Here is a 20389-nt window from a genome sequence, read left to right on the forward strand (position 1 = left end):
TGTTGTTCTAAGAACTTCAGTTACATCATTTCTCAAATTTTACTCCTTTTTCTTTTCTATGATAGGACGAATTATCAATTTTATTGTGAGTGAGAACGCATTTAATGATAGTTCAAATCAAACCGAACATGGTCCTGTTTTCAAATGCAAGCCCCATTTTCGCTTCAATGCCTATCTCATTTATATTAGTTTTTTTTTTTTTTTTCAGTTTTTTTACAATTTAAGGATACATGTATATAGTCTACTAATTGGTAAAAGTGGAGTATTGTTTTACAATATTTAACATTGTGTTTTCTAGCTGTAAAATGAAATTTGTTTTTAAGCATTGAAATGTGAATTTATGCATCGATAACGTTTATACTTTACTTTTTAGCACAAATATATTTATTTGTAAAATATTTATTGCTTTTCCTTTTCTTGTTTTGTCAAAATATGACTTATATGAATAGTCCAGTTGTCATTATTTTATAATACAAATAAAAGTTCGTAAAGTGCAAAAGTAAAAGAGAAAATAGAGGGGGGAAAACAGCATTTTTCAACTGAAATTCCCCCGCCAATGCGTTTCCATACCCGCTACAGGTTTTACAAATTCAGAAAATAAACCGATTCACTTCATATTTTAATATAATAAAAATATTGCCGCCGTCCGGTAACTTCATGAGGTCAATGTTTTTATAATGCAGTGTTCAAGCTAAAACAATATCATTATATTATATACTTGAATAAGTTTTCAACCAATAAAAATAAAATTTTCTGTCCCCGATTCTATATATGCTATCTCGTTTACTTCACCGAAAAGAAATTTTAATTGAGGTTTGAAAACAGAAGGTTTTTTTTTTTTTTCAATGTTTTCGCTTCTGTTAAATTGAAAATCAAATCTGAAAGTACTTTGAAAACATGTGAGGTTAAAAATAGATATTTACACTTTTCTGAATAAAACAATAAGCGACTAAACTAACCCAGTTTCTTTAGAGAACAATGGAAATGGTTTCTATCAAAGTTTTTACCAACAAAAGTAAAAATTTCTATTAACTTCAAACCCTCAGAGTTGCATTTTCAATTTTTCTTTCTCTTTGTTTCTTTCTTTATTTAAACTTTTGTGTAACTTAGAGTGGGTAGGAGTGATTGACAATCTAAAGTTTAGACGATATTTTAAATAACTTATATGTTTTATTTTCTATATAAATCAACGCCCGTGTTTTAGTGCTGTTTATTTATAACCACACTGTACTGGCACCCCATATACCCATTTGTTTGGATTAATCGGGTTGAAATGGGTCTCTGAAAACAGTTCACCAGCAGCCTTCATGGGGAAAATTCCATCGTAGGAAATATGTTTGTAATTTCGATTTGTACAATAGTAGACAATATTTAAATTTAATTTGATACAATACAATTTCGAAAACTCAATCAGTTTACATACAACAAATATTCATTGAAATCACTAATAATATAAAGTGTAAACCTTAGATTAGAGAAACATCAACATTCATAAATGAGGAGGTGCCGTGCAAAATCAAACAGGTTCACTTAAAAAAAAAAAAACTTTTGGGAAAACACGGAAAACAATTACTTATTCAATGTAAAACTTTAAATCAATAAAAAGTTGATAATATTGTTCAGTTTGTACTTTCTGTTAACATTTTACAACATGCTAAGATAGAATTTTGCTGATTATTTAATTATATAACGTTAAATATTGGATATGTTCTTTTTTGCTTGAACTAAGTGGATATGTGTTTTTTTGTATGAACTAGGTTCTCTTTTGCCTGGACTATTTTTTTTTTTTTTTTTTCAATTTATTTAGAACCCTAAAAAATAAAATAATCAACAGTTTGGAGTTTTCAAAAAACATCCCCCAAAAGGTTTTAACATTTTTCCCAATCTTAATAAAGTTGTTAATACATGTGTAAAGACTTATGACCAAAAACTCCTTCAGGAAGGAACTTCTGGCTTCGCTAGTGCAAAGCGTGCACATTTAAGAAGTTGCTTAGGATTTAAAAAAAAACTTCAACAGTTTATCTTTATTTTTGTGTATATTTATAGTGGTAACTGTAATATTTGCTGAAATATAATTTTTTAAAACTGGGCCATGTATTATGAGTATTAATATTTTTACGACATTTAAAAACTCGTATAGAATTGCAGAAAAATAGATGTTTAAAATACCATGTAAGTGAATTTGATAAAATGTCAGTACGATGAGTGATCCTGCTTTTGCGAGCAAATTTTCTCAAACTTTGGGGTCGTTTAAAACGCTATCAATTTTTCTAGTTGAGCGCTGAACACGAATATCGTACGTTGAAGTATTACCGAATCTTTTTTTTTTCAGACACCAATTTTATTGTTATTTTTCTGTGTGTGTTTCAAAAATGATGTGCAAGTAATAGCTGCGTACCCCTCCCCCTCCCCTTACAAAATTACTCTATGCCCCTCTAGAAAAGCGTGCCCCAAAAATTGGAAATCACTGTTTTACCTTTTAATTACAATCCATACATTGCAGGTTAAAACTATACAAATGTTTTGCCTGTTAACCTATTAAGCCATTATAGGTGGATAGAAAATCTTGCAAAAACTATATGGGGTCAAGGTGGCAATTATATTCATCGAGTGCAACCTAATGTATATGTTTTTAATTTCCTCTTTTAGACAACTCAAACAATTGAACAATGAGAAATAGTTTTTTCTAGTTTTCTAGTAAGCCGGATCTTTAGTACTTAACTGCCTGAATTCTACATACATTCTTTTCCCAAATTCAACAGGTGGCAGTCTAATTTGCCCGAGGCTTATTTTTTTTTTATCAGGAGTTAAGTATTTCCTAATTATTATTCCCTATTTTCTTTTTCAACTGATTTGCGTTGCGACAACCAAGCATCAACTGTTACATGAATAACTAAAACTACAAAAGGCTTTTATGTTGGATTACTCAATAGTTTTTAAAAAAACTTCTTATTCCTGAAAAAACTTGAACACTTAAGCAAGGTTTTCTAGAAATACGTAGAGTTACATATTTCGAAACAATTATTTATCCCTACATCGGATGAAGCCTGCTATATGAAAAAAAAAGGAAAAAAACATGTCTACAAATCAATATCAAACATTACACTGTTCACGTTTGATATTAATGCGTATATTGCTATACATATTTTTCATGGTTTACCAAATTTATTGTACGATCAGTTAGTAAGTTCATTTTACATTGTGAATTGCTGTTTTTATATTATTTTTCGGCTCTTCACTTTTCATGCGTTTTTTTTTTTCTAGTGCAATGTGCGGGTGTTGTTTTTTATTTGTTTGTTTATACACTAATTTTTATATCTCAAGCTCAATTCTCGAAAACAAATAAAAATATTTTCTTCAAACTTAGTAAACAGTTTAACTTTGGCTTTGAGGAGAAAATGAAACAGAAAGCTCAAATTTCCATTCATCCATTTTCCTTCCCGCACTCGCATTTTTTTTTCAACGGTAGAGAAATTGTACCAGCGAAAAATTTAGACGGAGGATCCGTAAACGTCGATGTAATAATCAATCCAATTTATTTCAAATTTCTTTTGAGTTATATAATCTCAAACAGTGGATAAAAAACTATATTGTAAGTGAAAATTTCCATTTGTTACTAATATAATAGCCATGTAGCTATATCGTAAGTTCTGACGTTAAGTTTTGATAATAATCAAATTTTTAAAATCTCTGAACTTCTCGATGGAATAATTGTAATTTTACTTATATCAAGCGATAGGGATGAATTGCCGACCAGTTCTGACACCCAAGTTATGCATGCTTGATTATTTTTGAAGAAATTATTCAAATAACTTCTAAAAGAGCAAAAGACGGAAATTGACTTTTAAATCGGTCGGGTTAAGGAAAATTAAAATGCGCTAATCATTATTTCTTTGCAAAATATCTGAATTCATCTAACAAATGTTTTTTTATGATTAATCTAATCTATCGTGTTTAATCTACTACCCGCGGGCCATAAGTTGGCATAAAGCTGATCCATGCTATCCTTTTCGATGTTCAATGCTACAAAGAAAAATAATGTTCTGAAATCAGTCAAAGCAGCAGGTCATTTTCATTCTGTATTAAGAAAGTTTATTGCTAATTCGTGATCAAATAATTGTCCAATTTTGATTTTCAAAAACAAATAGAAACTTCGTATTAATAAAAGAAGCGTTTACCATAGAAAACAAGAGTTCTTCTTTTCGTTTTTTCTTTTTTTTCACTCTTTGTGTTCTATCCTGTTATCTAGATTTTTTAAAAAAGAAATTTAAAATTATATTTGTACAGACTTGTGTGTGAGGTTCATCTTAACATGAGGGGCCATTCTCGTGTAAAGAAAGATTGGACAACTCTCATCTAATCTACAACTGCTTGCGAAAGGTTAAAAAGTGCTCTTTTAGTGTGCGCTTTCGGGAAAAGCATACATTAGAAAGTAACAAATTAGTTCATTTAGTGTCAATATTTGGCATGATATCGTAACTGCTGTTTTGATTTGCCGCATAAAGGTCAATGGGGTCCCTTTGATGGACAATTACCGGGAAAAGAAGTCGCAGTTCATAAAATATACTTTCTCGAGGTTCAACATTTAGTAGCTGAAATTCTTTGAAAAATCAACCCTCTGTTTTTCTTTTTTTCCAAGAATTAAAATAATGACCATTGCAAAAGCACTAATTAGGTATACCTATTTTCACAATTCACTGAACACATGAGCTAAAACAACTAGTAGTTGACACCATGACACTGCACTAGTAGTTGACACTTATAAAGAGAAATAAAAGTAACAGGAGAAAATCAGGTACCAAAAAATCGGCTAAGAATAAGCTGAAAAGTAAGCATTGTAAATTTCAATACCATTTTAATTCATTTTGTTAATATTTCTTTGTAGGTGTTAACTACTAGTGTGGGTGATAATGACTATTGTCTTCACCTTAATTCTATCTGGAAATATATACCTTTCAAACAGTAAAAGAAATTTTCAAATAGGTGCAGTGACTTCACAGATAACCCCTCAAACATAAACAAACATAGAAAATCTGCTCTGCCTTTGCACAGTATCAATATAGATTACGTACACATACCATGCAAATAATGATTTCTTTTACCGTCCGTCTTGTCTGGGGTCAGAGAAGTCCGACAGCGGATGAGGAGATCCTGGGTTCGAATACCGGCTCAGGCACGGATTTTCTTTCTGTCTTCGTCCTTTCTTTGTGTAAATGTGTTGCTGTGATGTGAGTGGTGTCCTAAGATTGGGTCCATAAGGACCCAATCTTAGGATAGGACACCACTGCGTGTACTGTGTGTACTGCGTGTACCACTGTACTTTGAATTCTGTACTGTGGCGTGTACTGTGGAACTTTGAATTCACACCAAATTACGGTACAGTTAGAAAAGTGAAGCAGCGCATCCCAAATTGCAGCCTAGTTGGCACACGACAACAAGATTTCTTTATATTATAATGTTGTTGTTGTTGTCTTGTACCAGGGGCAATTTGGAGTTGCATTGCTTTACGTTTCCAACTGTTCCGTAACAAAGTGTGAAGTCCGACTTCCACAGTACACACATGCCATAAAGATCCGTTTAATGGGCAGGTAACCATTAACAGCATAACAACACATTCACACAACGAAAGGACTAGGATAGAAAGTACATCCAGGCTAGAGCCAGGATTCGAACCCGGGACCTTCGCATCCACAGTCAGACTTCTCTGACCACTAAACAAGGTCAGGCATCAGAATGTTTTAGTTTATCATTATACAGTCAACTCGCGACAACTCGAATACTATAATTTATCTCGAAGTTTTCATTGGGTTCCAAAATTTTGAGATGGTTGTAGGAACTTCTCATAACTCGAAGTTTGTAGTCGGTCTCTTGAGACTTCGTTATCGAGAGTTCAGTGTGTTTACTAGACAGAAAAAATTATACTAGCGAATAAAAGTTGACAAAAATGTGTCAACGTCATGCTATCATGATATTTATTTGGTTAAATTTTGTTTGCTTCTTCTGATATTAATTTATCTCATATTTTTATTCTAAACGGATTTATTATTTTTTTACTTCACTCTATTCACTAACAATCAAGTCGTTAACAGTTGCAAAAGCAGACGTGTGCTAAATCCATTAAAGTGAAGCGTTAGTTGAGACTACAATCAAAAGATTAGGATGAACAAGTTGCATAAGTTATTCGAATCATCAATGTTCTTTCTGATAGGTTGAGTTGCGATTAGTGACCTCTGGTTGAATGTTTGCAACCTTGACACACCTAAATTATTCTTAGAATTTCCTCGTCACTCTGCAAGCAGAACAAATGAAGAGATTGGTATTTAAATGTGTGACAATACTAATATTTAATCGGTTAAGAAAGAAATTGGTCTAATAAGCGCCAAAAACATTGCAAGCTGTATAGCTAAGGTATAATATCGGTCCAATTTCTGTTAGTATTGCCACATTTTAGAAATGATTTAAAAACTCATTAGATCATTTATTTATGACAGTATCAAGGGTAGGATGATAATATTATGTCTGTTAAAACTCATACATATTTTTATCTCACGATCTGATTTTCTTCAATATACTTTTATGGTTAAGTAATTATTTACAAGTTTATCATCATCATTACTGGCTCGACAACCCAGGATTTGATTGTTAATAGTCTCTTTCCGAACAATCAGCCCTCTAATTTTTTGTCTTTCTCTTGGACTTTTTCAGTTGGTCTGGCATTTAGGATCTTTAGCAGAATGGACTCAGGGAACTTACGAATCCCCTGTCCTCACGAATTACTTTACTGTCCTGCTAATCTCATTATTTGCAATTTAATGTATTTTACTATGTCTATATCTGGATAGTATCTGTACAGTTCAAAGAAGTATAAACTTTTTTCTTCATTCTTCGTTTATTTCCCCTCCCCCAAACATACCACGCAGAATTTTTCTTTCGGAAACTGACAAAAGAGACCTGTGCTTTTTATTCACTGCACATGCCTCTGACCCATAAGCCAGAATTGGGGTTAAATTGGCTTTATAAACATACAAGTTTAGATTTACAAGTTTAACCAATAGCATTATATCTATCTGTAGTCAATGCCAAACAAGATCTTTTGAACGTTCATAAAAGTAATTTACACTTATTTGACAATTAAACATACACACGTCTGTCTTCAGTTCTGTGTTTTCCCAATGAAGTTGAAGTGATAACATAAGAAGTTAGATGAATTTGAAACTTAATGTGTAAAGAACTTTCTGGGTGAATATTTTGCGTTTTTGATTGCTTATCAGATGAGTCTGCACCGTGTTCACTAGTTTGGATTTGCATCAGGTGATAACACAAAAAGTCAAAGTTTCTTAGCGTGAACGTCCATACGTACAGTATTTTTCAGTAAAGGACAAAAATGTTGAAAAATTCAAACAATAAGATCAGAATTTTGTGATAAACCTCTCGTAAAGCAGGCGAAGTATATGTAGTAATTCTAGCATTAGGATCGTTGTAAACAAACTACCCGTAAGTCACGAACAAGTTACACATTGAATGAGTTGGGTTTACTGAAACCTTAGGATAAAGTAATGAACATTGATCTTTTTCACTGAAAGTGAATAAACCTCAACGAACTATACTGCAACTGATGAATTTTATTTTATTATTTTTTTTGCTGCCGAGTCCCGAGGGATACGTCTTGATTAGTAAACTGCTAAAGATGACTCACCTGCATCTCACAATGAACAGCTGAAAACTAGGAACTCCTCTCAATGGTCTTGATGCTAACAAGATCAACAAGCAATTTTTTCTTCGGAATTTTTAACAAATTTAAGTAGTCTTACCTGTAGTAATTTAGAAAGCAATTAATATTCATTTTTATAAATATTATATAAAAAGGAAAGTTGGATCTAACAACAGAGATATCCTGGCTTAAATGCATCAAAAAAGCTTTTTTTTTTTTTTTTTTTTAGCTTTTAAAATGCTTTACTTTTGCAGAAAAATTATGAAAAGTGAGTGGCAGGTGCAATTAAGATGGGTTTAGTCTGATGCTATGTCGCAATTTGAACTTTATCGCGGATCTGAAGCAAATTACCAATTCATAACTTGAAAAAAGGAATGTTTTAAAGTGCATTTTAGAGGCTTCTTCATTCTTTTTTATTCAGTAGCTATTGCCGAGTTTTAGTTTAGCAATTTTTTTTAACAGGAGATATTGATTAAAACCGCCTCGTCGCCATAAATGGCTCTTTCTTTCTACGCGAATGGATGGTCCAATTTTTTTGGAATTTGATACGGTTGGAAAGTCTTTTAAGAAATAAAGGAAATAAAGAAAACATGGTTTTCCCAAAGCGTCGAAGGTTTAATAACCTGAATTCACTAGGAAAAAGTAAAAGCTCATTTATTTTATATTTCTTTATATTCAGACGAGAAAATCTGCCATCAAGATATGATGAGTGAAAATTATTTCTGCATTTGAACGAAGCATTTGCCTGTTTGGTGATATTTTGATAGTTTAAATTTTAACCCTAACTCCAGTGAATTAACCCTAACTCAAGTACTCAAGTAGATAGCGTTCGTTATTGACCAATTTTTCGTTTCTTCATTCCACTGAAATGACAGTCTTACCAGTAAAACAGGTAAGTTCCGGATCCATTTGAGTCTTGTCACAATAAAGCCTTTCCATGCATTTTAAACATTACCAAAACATATAATCAAATTATCATGGAATTATATTATCATTATTCGATGGAATTCACTTCCATGATGTACTCATGACCAATGTGACGAAAAACATAGATCCCGGCACTTGTTATTAAACAATTGACTCTGGAGACCATCCATGGAATTCCTCCGCATTCTTTTTTGTAGATTTATACAGATGGTAGCTGGGGTGATGCGGTAATTTCGGGGAGTGGAGTGTACATTCCTATTCCTATCGGAGCTTTGGAATTCAACATTAAAAATCCAGATTTTTGCTCAGTGTTTATATCGGAGCTTATTGCTACCAGGAAAGGCTTGCAGTGTGCTGTTCAGATGGAGGATATTTGTGATGCAGTTACAAAACCGACCACTTCCAAAAAACTAAATTTTTGGGGAAAGCCATTTTACTGTTACATCAAGCATAATCGAGGTAAAAACTAAATCTCTTCGGTTTTTAGTGACATTAGGGAAGGATGTTGGAAAACGTTTATGTAAATGGTGGAGGGGTGTATTTACTCATATTTTCATTTTGGATTTGACCGCTTTTGCAACTCATTTTGGAGTTGGCCGGTTTTGCTACTAATTTGAACTTAAAAATTGCTGTACCAAATTTAGATATTTCGATTATGGGGTACGATAAACATAACTCTCAAGAATAAGACAATATAATTTAAAAAATCAAACAAACCAGAACAGCTGACCAGAATTATTTTTAAGCACAATAAAATAATATAAAAAATAAAATACATCAAGAACTAGAGTCTCTTACAGCTTTATCATCTTCAACAGACGCACACATTTCTTCCTGATGTTCTTCATAACTACTGTTTTCTTCCTCTTCGCCTATGATTCCATCACCTTGAGCAGATGATGCCATCAAGATGTTTTTGTAAAAAATCAAGCACTCATCAGTCTCTCAGTTCGACCCAAAATGTTTGGTCAGTAAGTTTTGGATATCGCACACTTTCTCAGGCTTCATCACTAAACCTGGAAATACACTCGTAACCTTACTGGTTGCAATGCTCCTCTTAGTCTTCACAACAGACTTTTTTGCTCCAATCTCATATCTATAGAAAATCTCTCCTTGAACCAGCACCTTATTATTCTACTTGGTTATGAAAAATCTCTTCGTTGGTGCAATGCCATTGTACTGGGGGTTTGAGGATGGTACTGATGGTTCTAATCCAATCAAGATCAGTGTAGTCGTCTCTTCCTGGCTTGTTAACTGTTCCACTTTCCAAGAGAATGTCGTCAAATTCTGAACGATTGAACGAGGGTCTCAATTTTTTTCAACTTCTCAATTTGGGCGAAAACACGATCTGGAGGAATGAATGAATGACCGGGAATGGGGAAAATGCCTTCCACTTTTTTTAGACGGGTTGGGATGCAACGAGTCATCCAGTATTGAAGCATGAACATCATTGTTGTGTTTCTGTTTTGACCACCACAGCCGTCAGCTACGCATCTGAGGACAGTGACTCCAGTGAAATCGGTATTCTGTAACCCACAAACTTTTCCATGATCGACAAAGCAACGCGCATCACTGACCAATATTAAACACGACGACTTTGAAGTACAGGGAAAGGTAAACAGACTGATGCCAGCTGAAAAGGTACGTTCCAGATCTGGATCGGCATTGCCATCAAGCGGATATGGACATGGCCGGTTTTGCAGCACATCATGATTTTCAAATGCATATTAATTGAGGATTTTGTCGGTTTTGCCGTGACTTTAGGTATTCAATAGGTGGAACATGTATCTTAGCACGCAAAACACTAAAAAAACATATTTCCCAAAATTGAGGAGTTGGCCGATTTTGCAACTACACGACAGATATGTACCAGGATATCTGGGTTTTGACTAATAGTCGGGCCTAGATTCAGCACCTCTATAATTGGGACTTGGTTGGTGATCAGACTAGTCTGGACATTTTGAATCTTCTTCAAAAGCTTTCGCTCGGGCACAGCATTTATTTCCAGTGAATTCCTTCACATGTCGGTAATGAAGGCAATGAAAGAGCATACTCCCTATCTTGATCTGCTGCTGAGGAGGGTGTGAGACCTTCTGGAGAAATCACCTTTTGTGAGATTTCCACCAAGGCAAAAATTGAGTTAAATATAAAAGTGAAAACTCCTCCCACCCACTCATGGCACTTTGCAAAATGTCCGGGTGAATCCTTCAAACTCAGACGAAGATCCCACTGGACCGCCTACACCAGATTTTTGAGTGGACACGAGGGCCCTCAGGTTTTGTGGGGGTCTCAAGACCTTTCCGGAATGCCACCGGTGTTCTGCTGTTGAGGCTTCACCTGCTCACATCTTGATTTGTTTGGGATTTGCAAAGGATGAGGTCCTTTGAACCCACAACTTTTCCTGAACATCTTAGAGATATTTGGATTTATAGGGATTGTCTAACCTGCTAGACAATTTGTTGATAAGTAAATTAAAAATAAGATTGATAAGAAATAAAAATACAAAACCTTATACGTTTTAAATGATATTTATGATAAGTGTACTGATGGATATCGGCCATAAAACCTTTATCTTTACTACCGCATCCAAATCACTATTCTTTTCCTTTGGATATGCCTCGTATTACATATTCTAGAAAATCACCAGTCATAGTATGACCGGTGCAAATTTTTCGGCTATTTCCAGCTTATTCCGTTTGCTGAAACAAGAAACTCAACGAGTAGAGTCCTATCAGGATTCGTGATTGCGAAAAACATTATTTGAATTCAAGACGTCAAAATTCAAATGAATGATTAGTTCTTTGTTTTACTTTCACTAGATAATTTTTCGTTTTCTTTTCCTAGACAACACAGCTCACACGAAAGTAACAGCATTAAAGAATTTAACGCTTTTACTCATTTTGGCATGACGAAAATCATACACGCAAAAAATATCATTTAGCATCAACATTTGCTGCATGAACGCATTGGAACGCATCTCTGCTCATTTTTGAACGTCTTTATTCACTGTTCTCATATCCTAATTGTGCCACAAACAATAACGAGCCATTAGTGATGTTGCTGAATCTGAATGGACAGATAAGAGCTGTTTTTCTTCCTTTAAGCATCCGTATTTAAATACAGTCGTGCGCTACAAGCTAATGGATAATATGGTCATTCAAGATGCAGAGACAATTTTGCTTTCGGGCGTAGTTCCTCACACAACAAATCTCTTTCTTGTCTTTGCATGCGCACGTGACCAGTATAGTACTATGATGAATTGAACTAGGACACTGACAAAGGAAGAACGAATAACTGATAAAGATGAGTAACAGCCGAGCTAGTTTATTTATGTATATTTTACCTATTCTTCGCAAATTCAAGTCACGACTTTAAACGGAAAATGGAGTATTTGAATTTTGAAACAAATTCAGGTCTTGATAAATTTTCGCTTCTGAATCAACATGAAAGGAATTCAAAATGCTGCCTCTGTGCCAAATTAGTTGGTACATTTAGGTCGAAAATTTTATCCCAAAATTAATTTCTACGTTCAAGGATGCTTCGATGGTAGGTCACTGTGTCCAACAGTGATATTTTTTATTCGGAAATTCTCGCCTGACGGTTTTGCAAATTCGAAGACAGCATTAAAAAATTATTTTTTAAATGATGTTTTATGTCTCTTCAAATCAAATGCAGGTATCTATATGTTCATGATTATATTTTATCATTCGGCAAAGCTCGGCGTTTCACTCGGCAAATTGAAAATTCCCCGTCTTTCCAAAAATAAAATTTCGGGACACCCCTGTCTACATATGAATACTGTTGGACTAAATATTGAACCGAATAATTTCATGATTGAATTTAACAATTTCTCAGAGATTTGAAGATGTTGTGCTATAAATCAACATTTACTTACCAAGTATTCTTCTCCTTTCCTCCTGAAACCAGCAGAAAATAAGTTTCAGATGTATAAGGCTCGCACTCTCTTAAACAACGCCTCATTTTGCAATGACTCTTCCACCAATAATCACATAAAAATACCTTCTAGCTAATGAATCATGAATTCATTGGAAAGCAAGCTGGTTTTTCTGGGATAGTGGTGATTGAATCCTCACAAAATGGAGCGCGGCTTAAGATTGTGAAAACTTTGGATTTTTAAAACTAATTTGCTAATGGTTTAAGGAGAGAAGGAGTGAATGTTTGGGAAGTAAATGTTGTTCAATAATAACAGAGCACCCTGAAATCTCTAAAAAAGAAAACAAAATGCTCAAACGAAATCATACGTGTCATCAGTTTCAATGCCGACCGCATTGTCTAGTGGTCAGAGAAGTCTGACTGCGGAAGGGGAGAACTTGGGTTCGAATCCTGACTCGGGCATGGATGTGCTTTCTCTCTCCTGTCCTCGTCCTTTCTTTGTGTGAATGTGTTGTTATGCTATAAATGGTTGCCTATCCTATGACCGGGCCTTTATCGCATGTATGTACTGTGGAAGTAGGACTTCCCACCAAGTTACGGGACAGTTAGAAAAGTGAATCAGCGGCACCCTAAATTGCTAGCTTAGCTTATATAAGAGAACAACAACAACATCAGTTTCAATAATCAGTACAAAGTTTTTCAAACATAGCAACTTATTTGGGATGGAGGGTGTTATTACCTTTGAGCGATTTTGGGGGAAATGTTTCCATGAAGGTTATACGCAAGTGTTTCCCTGTTGCAAATAATCGGTATTCTTCAGAGCAAGGTTTTTTAAACCAAAAGATTTGAATGGCCTAGTTAGCCTAGTGGTTAATCTAGTCCTGCTTGAAAAGAATAAAACCATACCTAAAACTTTCATGAGTTCTGACCTTGACGTTGCAGAATCACTCAGCCATTTCATTTCGGATTCGGCTTATATCTACTGTATTTTGAAATGTTTTCAATTCGTGTCGTTCCACGTGTTCCTTTCACCAAAAGGAAACTAAAATAGCAATGAACGAAATACATGATTGCATTTAAGAAACTTGGGAAAATATCAGTATTCATGATTAAAACAATGCTGGTAGTGATGAAAGATATGATAATAGCGTTTATGAAAGAAAACTTTTCTTTGTTGACACGGTTTAGTTACTGCACAAGGAAAAAAGTTGACAATATTTTCCTTGTTTTAGGAAGTAGTTAATGTATACTTTTTAGAATGTTTATACGGACATTCACTGATTTCGTTTAAAACGAATTTGTTTCGATTTACTTTGTTCGTTGATATGTATAGGAAATAATACAAATTTCAGAAACAGTGTGAAGACCTGACCTATTTTTTCACCATTGAATTTTTTTTTTGCTTTAAAACGTTCCTAATGTTATGTTGGAATATTTACTTGACTACAAATTCAATGTTCGAGTTTGAGGAAAAATATTAAAAACTAATGGAATGTAGTCAATAGTATCCTAAGTTAAGGGAAATAAATAAAAAGGTTTTGAAAATTTGGCTCATTGTGAGCAAAAATAATAGTCTGAGTGATGAATATTGCTTACAATTTTATAGTGAATTTATGTAAAACATTTTATTTGAACCATAGAGTTATAGAGATTTATGGAGAAATTTGCAAAAAATGTAACTGCGTAATTTTGATTTTTTTTTTTCAATTTATAAATTTTTTAAAAGCAGCCTCTTACATAATACATAACATTTACTTTACATAATACATATACTTTTACACAACATCATACATTAGCAAAACTTAACCTCATATTTAGTAATATAAAAATTAATATGTATATTGTAGTGTTCATTATGTATAAAGAATTAACAGTCTCCAAATTTATGACTGTTAACAATTATTACTTATTTAAAGAACATAATATTTTTTTTAAGTCAAATAGGTTGACATTACGAACAGCATCTTTTATACATTCCCTTTCGTTAGGTTTTGGGCTTGTAAATTTGTAAGGATTGATAGATTTTATTTTTATTCATTTTTTACTAAATTTCTTTTAAAATACTTTCTTCTTACGAAAGAATGAAAAAAAAAAAAAAAAAACTAATAGTGCTTTAAATACTTATCATTACTAAATTTATTTTTAAGTTCACGTATTTTCTGCGTCAACGGTATTCTTATTACCGAAGATTAGAAAAAATATAAATGAAGCTTTTCTGGCAACTTACCTACAACTGTTGAGAAGCGACGTTTGTCCAAGAACATAGTTACCAAATTTAGATGGCAGAAAATAGTACTAATAGTGCTATGCAAAGTAGTTTTGCATTCAAAGGTGCTGAGTAAAACCACGATGATTTTCTTCGAAAATTATGTGTTTCGTAGGAAAAAAAGAATAAAGTGAAAGTGAAGAAAAGTTCAACACACAAGTTCGAGTTACTCATGAAACGGGTATTTACATAGACAATATGGGCCACAGTTGGCTAAAAAACCGATGCTGAAAATGTGAAGTCAAGACCTTAGAAAATGTGTTTTTGTAGTAATAAACAAATATATATGACTGATTTTTTCAAAAATTCCTAAACTTTGTAGTATGTTGCTTTTGTTTTACATTTCATATAGAAGAGTGAGGTGTAATTTAGTGAATATACTATTAGCTTAACTGAGTGTTGTCGTAAGTATTTTTTTTTATTGTTTTTATGTGTTTTGGTACATGGAATGCAAATAATTTTGAATGTACGAATTGCAAATATTTTACTGTACTATATCACGTTTTATGTCTATTATAATCGATTTTTTTTTATCAACGACACTTTTTATCTTATTTGCCCCACATTTTAAGCACTTTTCGGATTGTCCGTGATTTTCATTGTCAGCGGTATTTATGCCACACAGTTCTGTGGATAATCGGTAGTGTACTGTATTGCTATTTTTTTTTTTGCATATTTCTCTACATTGAAAATCATACGTAAGAAAAATATCAGGTTGAACATGCGCTTCAAATTAATTAAAAAAAATATTTTGCATGTTTTCTATTTCCTTATGTTTATTTTTAGTTAATTGAAACGAAAAGATTTTCTCTTTCTTATTCTTTTTTCACGTTAGTAAACTCATCGCTAAATTGTTTACCAGTTTGTTTCAATAATGTTCAAAATTCAAGTCTTTCGAAAATTTATTTTTACTACTTTTTAATGATTTACTGTTTGACTTTGCTTGTTGTAAATTATCTGTCGGAAGTCCTGTCCGAAGAAGAGGAAATGTTTTTTTCTGTCTTTTTGTGCTAAACTGCACGGTCTCGTGTCAACACCCTCCTTATATTTTCTACTTGAAGATATCCTATTTACGTTACAAAAATCTAGAAATAAATTTGAAAGAAAAGGACGTAAACAGTCACAAAATAGATTTTTAAATTACACAGGACTGCTCAATGATAATGATCATAGATAAATAAACAAATAGAATACGTTCCGGAATTTCTATAACTGATTTTTTAGTTTTCAGTGCTGAATTCAAAAATAAATTTCACTTTTTTCTGTCATGTAAGACTTTTTTCACGGAAGCTTTGCATGTTATGCAACATTTGCCTAAAGTCATAAAACTTTGACAGAGAGTAAATTTTAAAAATCTGTGAATGGGAACGCATAACATTTTTATTAATTCAAAAAATAAAGAAATAACTTACAGATGCTTTTCCGGGAATATCACTAGAGGGCTTATTTCTATTTAACAGGCAGCAGTAAATCGCTAACGTACAGACGTTCCACTTTCTTTGATTTAACCACCCTCATTATTATTGGCGTAAAACAAACCTCAGAAATCCATTATTTTGTATACACGTCGCTTGAAAATTGTAAACAAATAATGATTTTTGCAGAAACATAGCCAATTGAGGCAGTGAGAAGTAAAGGGATGTAAGTGGACATTTTCAAGTTTTGAGCAAAATGCGTTTAAAATTGCTGACCTGGGTAGGCTTTCATTTAAAAGTTTTGCAAAATCATGCTGTATAGCTGCAAATAACAGGGCTACTAGTACTATCTTTTGCCTCAAAACAGAGGAGAGTTTCACCTTTCATTTGTGCTGGTTACCTCCAAATTTTTAACTTTGGCACTTGCATTCCTTTGCTTCTCACTGCCTCAATTCAAACTTTACTATTCGTTCTTTCATTGAAGCTCCACTACAGGGTTTGTGGGTCTAACGTTCCCAAAACTGTAGTCTAATGAAACACTAGCAATCTTTCCGAATCACCTTGTATTGATCTCATCAATGTGAAAAAGTTCAAAAATCATGTAAAAACTTTTTTAAATGTTTGTTGAATTTTAAATTTTGTTATGTCCTTTCTTTCGTATTGTCTTATGTCTGTGCAGTATCTTTTGTATTGTGCGGGTTTGAAGTCGATTTAAATATAATAAAACATTATTATCGTCATTAATATTTTAATTCAAATTTGCAGAGCGCAGCTACGGGCGTCGCAGCCATGTGCCTCCTCCTCTTCCGTCCCAGCAGGAGGATCCAAGGAGCAGGAGGTCACGGACCAAGATGAAATGCCTTATCTCCATAGGACTCATCTTGCCCGCCCTCGCCGCAGTCATCGGTAAGTCGGTGGACATTTTTCATCCTTTTTACTTCCTTTTACAAAAAAGGAAGTATTGTACTCGCAAAATAAATTTTACTCCAAAATCAGCCTTAATTTCCATTTTTTTCACCCCCAAATGAATGCTCAGTTTTTTTTTTCGACCCGACCACACGTGGATATATGCCTAGAAACGTACAGACACCAGAAATATTCATTTTGATGACCCCCGAGTTAATTACAACGAATTTTCTCGTGACGTCCGTATGTACGTATGTGTTATGTGTGTATGTATCTCGCATAACTCAAAAACGTTATGTCCTAGAAAGTTGAAATTTGGTACGTGGACTCCTAGTGGGGTCTAGTTGTGCACCTTTATTTTTGGTTGCATTCGAATGAAATCATTGTTGCGTTTTTCAAGTGAATAAAAGCTATGATTCATTTTGTCTTTTGCAAACTTAATTTTCTTGTGTTGTTTTGGGGATTGTTGTCCTTATTCTAATGTTAGTTTATTTCGCTTTTTTTTGGAAAGTGTGTTTTGCACCTTTTTACTGCATTTATTCAAGTATTACTTTGCAGTTGAAATGGAGATGAAACCATTTGTGCATAATTTTATTGTTACATATTTGATTTGTTTTTCTTTGAAGGGTTCATATTTCAAACTTGTTTGAAAGAAATGAGATTTGAATTCGTCGGACTTCAAGTTAATTCTTTTTTCCCTTAGCAGTTGCATTTAACCATTTCTGTCTCGTCAACACGGTTTCTCTTACACAGTATGAATATTATGAAATTAAATCTTTTGTGTTCTTAAAGTTATTGTTGTTTGATGCACGAAACAGTTTAAAGCAACGTAATAACTTAATACCTGAAGTTTTAATCAAAATTCAAAATATTAGCGCAGTTTCGAAATGGTAATAATTTACTTTTGCCATTTACTTCAACGCATGTCTTTCTCAAAAGATTTTAACCTATTTTTCTGAAAAGATGTGTTACAAAGAAATGGAACGTTTTCAAGAACATATTGTTAACAAGTCAGGATAATCGCACTTCACGCAACAGTTATTCCATTCTCGTTACAGCTACAGGTCATTTGCATCGTTTCCCTTTCGAAAGGGATCTTCCGAAACGGAGACAAAAAGAAAGTTCTTTATTTTCTTTTGCTTTTTCTTGTGCTATTGAGAGTTTATCTTAATTAAGTGTAAATTTCGAAAAGCAGGAAACATATTCTCATATATTTTTTATCCAGAAATCCTCATTTATTTTTTTCCCATCCAGTTTGTGAATAATTATTACTCTTTTCATTTTAATGATTTCTAAGTGTCGAAAATTTAGAGATAATTTGTTGTTAGCTACATTTTCAACGTATGAGTAAATAAGGGAAAGTTTATAGCTAAGAGATCCTAAATCAGATGAGTATAAGGGAAATACGATCAAATTACAGGAACTTAGAAAACAATTACTAAAAACACAAAAATGAGCGCTACACAATGACAAGAGTCATATTCAACAATAAAATTAAAAGTTATTTAAAGCAAAAGGTCTGATTATTTATTTTTAAATATTTGGAAGACAAATATAGCTGCAAAGTCTTATAATTTTAAAGCGTTTTATAGTTTAACTGTTTATTATGTCTAAGTTCCATCTTTTTATATAAATGTACTTTCAACGCATTGTTTTGCATTCTACTTAGAAATCATTTTTACTGAATATATCCTTAGCTTATTTATGACTTAAAATATTAATTTAGCCCGAAAGTAATCCTTAGGAAATTTTGTACTCTTTTCCTTGAACTATACTTCTTTTAAAACCTTTTATTTCATTGCACCATTTTGCACTTTAATGTGCGACTAAAAGTATAAAAGCTAGGTAATTGCCCTTTTTAAACATTTAATGAAAATTTGAAGCCTCCCACAAATTAGCAAGGCAAGTTTGGTCGCTATATCTATTAAAAAAATAGCCCAGTAGATTTTATTTTGCTCAGCCTAACTACACTGAGTTAACAGAGTGCACATCAGCGCTTTTGTTGTTGACTGTAAAATATTTAAAGTGATTTTAAGTGCTTTCAAAGAATATTAATTCTTACGTTCATTTTCTCACTATCTTCTTCTGCTTGTTCTTCTCTCAATTTTAAGTTATCGTAACTCTTTTGCTCTTAATTGCCGTTTAACTATGTTTTTTTATTAACTAAATGTTACCAGTGAAAATGTACTACACAATGGGGTGGTTTCCTTCAGTCACAAGTACAGGCCGAGGACTGCTGATGGCCTTTGAAAAAAGTGAGAAAGGTGACAAATTTGAAAACAAAGGTGACTAAAAGGTGACAAAAAAGTAACTAAAAGGTGACCAAAAGCAATTTGTTAAGAACTCAAAAAACAAAAAAGGATTATCCCTTTTCACTGACTTTTACCAAAATAGCCCTATATGCTTTTTGTAAAGACTTCTACAGTTTCACTTTCAATATATGTTTAAATTTTTTCCATTTTCTTAGTTTCTTCTTCACAATCCTTTCTTTTTTGCTCTTCTTTTTGCTTCTGTTTCAATTCCAAATCATTTTTCCTTTCACATTCATCCATGTATGCTGTGTAATTTACGTGTGCTTGTTGTGCACATTTAATTATTTCTGGACCAATTGGTAAAGAAAGCAAATGAGGATATTCTTTTTACAGCGTCTTTAACTATAAGTATGCTGTTTAAAAATCTTTCAGTCCTTGTTGTCTTATTTTCACCAAAAAGGTGCTTTGAAATAGAAAATAGTCTTTTAATGTCAGCATTACCATGTGATAATGCAAGTGAAGCAGGGTTGGCAAGGTTTTGGACACTACGGTAAAAACCGTAGTAAAAACTCTGGTTTTTACCGTCCTGTCCAAAACCCTAGTGTCCAAAACTGTCCAAAACTATATTTAAAAAAATAGTATTGTGTGAGAAAACATCAAAAAACAGAATAAAATGTATCAAAGTAATGTTTTATATTGAACATTTATTCAATGAGAACCTTCAACTTACTTATGCAGCTGATTTTAATCTAGTTGCATAGGAATTGAATTCTTGATAAAAATTTCAATTTTCATGCATACGTTTATTTATTTTTGATAATAGGAACGAAATTTCCCTATGTTTATGCATGTGTGCAAATGAAAGCAGGGTTGGCAAGGTTTTTACCAACCTGTTCAAAAGCATTGTGTCCGAAAATGTCCAAAACTATTTTGTGAGAAAATATCAAAAACAGAACAAAAAGTGTCAAAATTATTTTATTGAATATTTAATATATTTATTCAATGTAAACATTCAGGT

The 20389-nt window shown here is 33.0% G+C and overlaps 1 protein-coding gene across 1 annotated transcript in view; it reads left to right on the top strand.

The window, feature by feature from the left end:
• Positions 1–20389, top strand: part of LOC129220687 (probable serine/threonine-protein kinase dyrk2) — a 50248-nt gene that overhangs the window by 19093 nt on the left and 10766 nt on the right. The window contains exon 2 of the mRNA XM_054855117.1: positions 16979–17119. Coding sequence (XP_054711092.1) covers positions 16979–17119 — 141 coding nt within the window. The remainder of the gene's footprint in view (positions 1–16978; positions 17120–20389) is intronic.

The sequence above is a fragment of the Uloborus diversus genome, chromosome 4 (genome assembly GCF_026930045.1).
Source record: "Uloborus diversus isolate 005 chromosome 4, Udiv.v.3.1, whole genome shotgun sequence".
NCBI lineage: Eukaryota > Metazoa > Arthropoda > Arachnida > Araneae > Uloboridae > Uloborus > Uloborus diversus.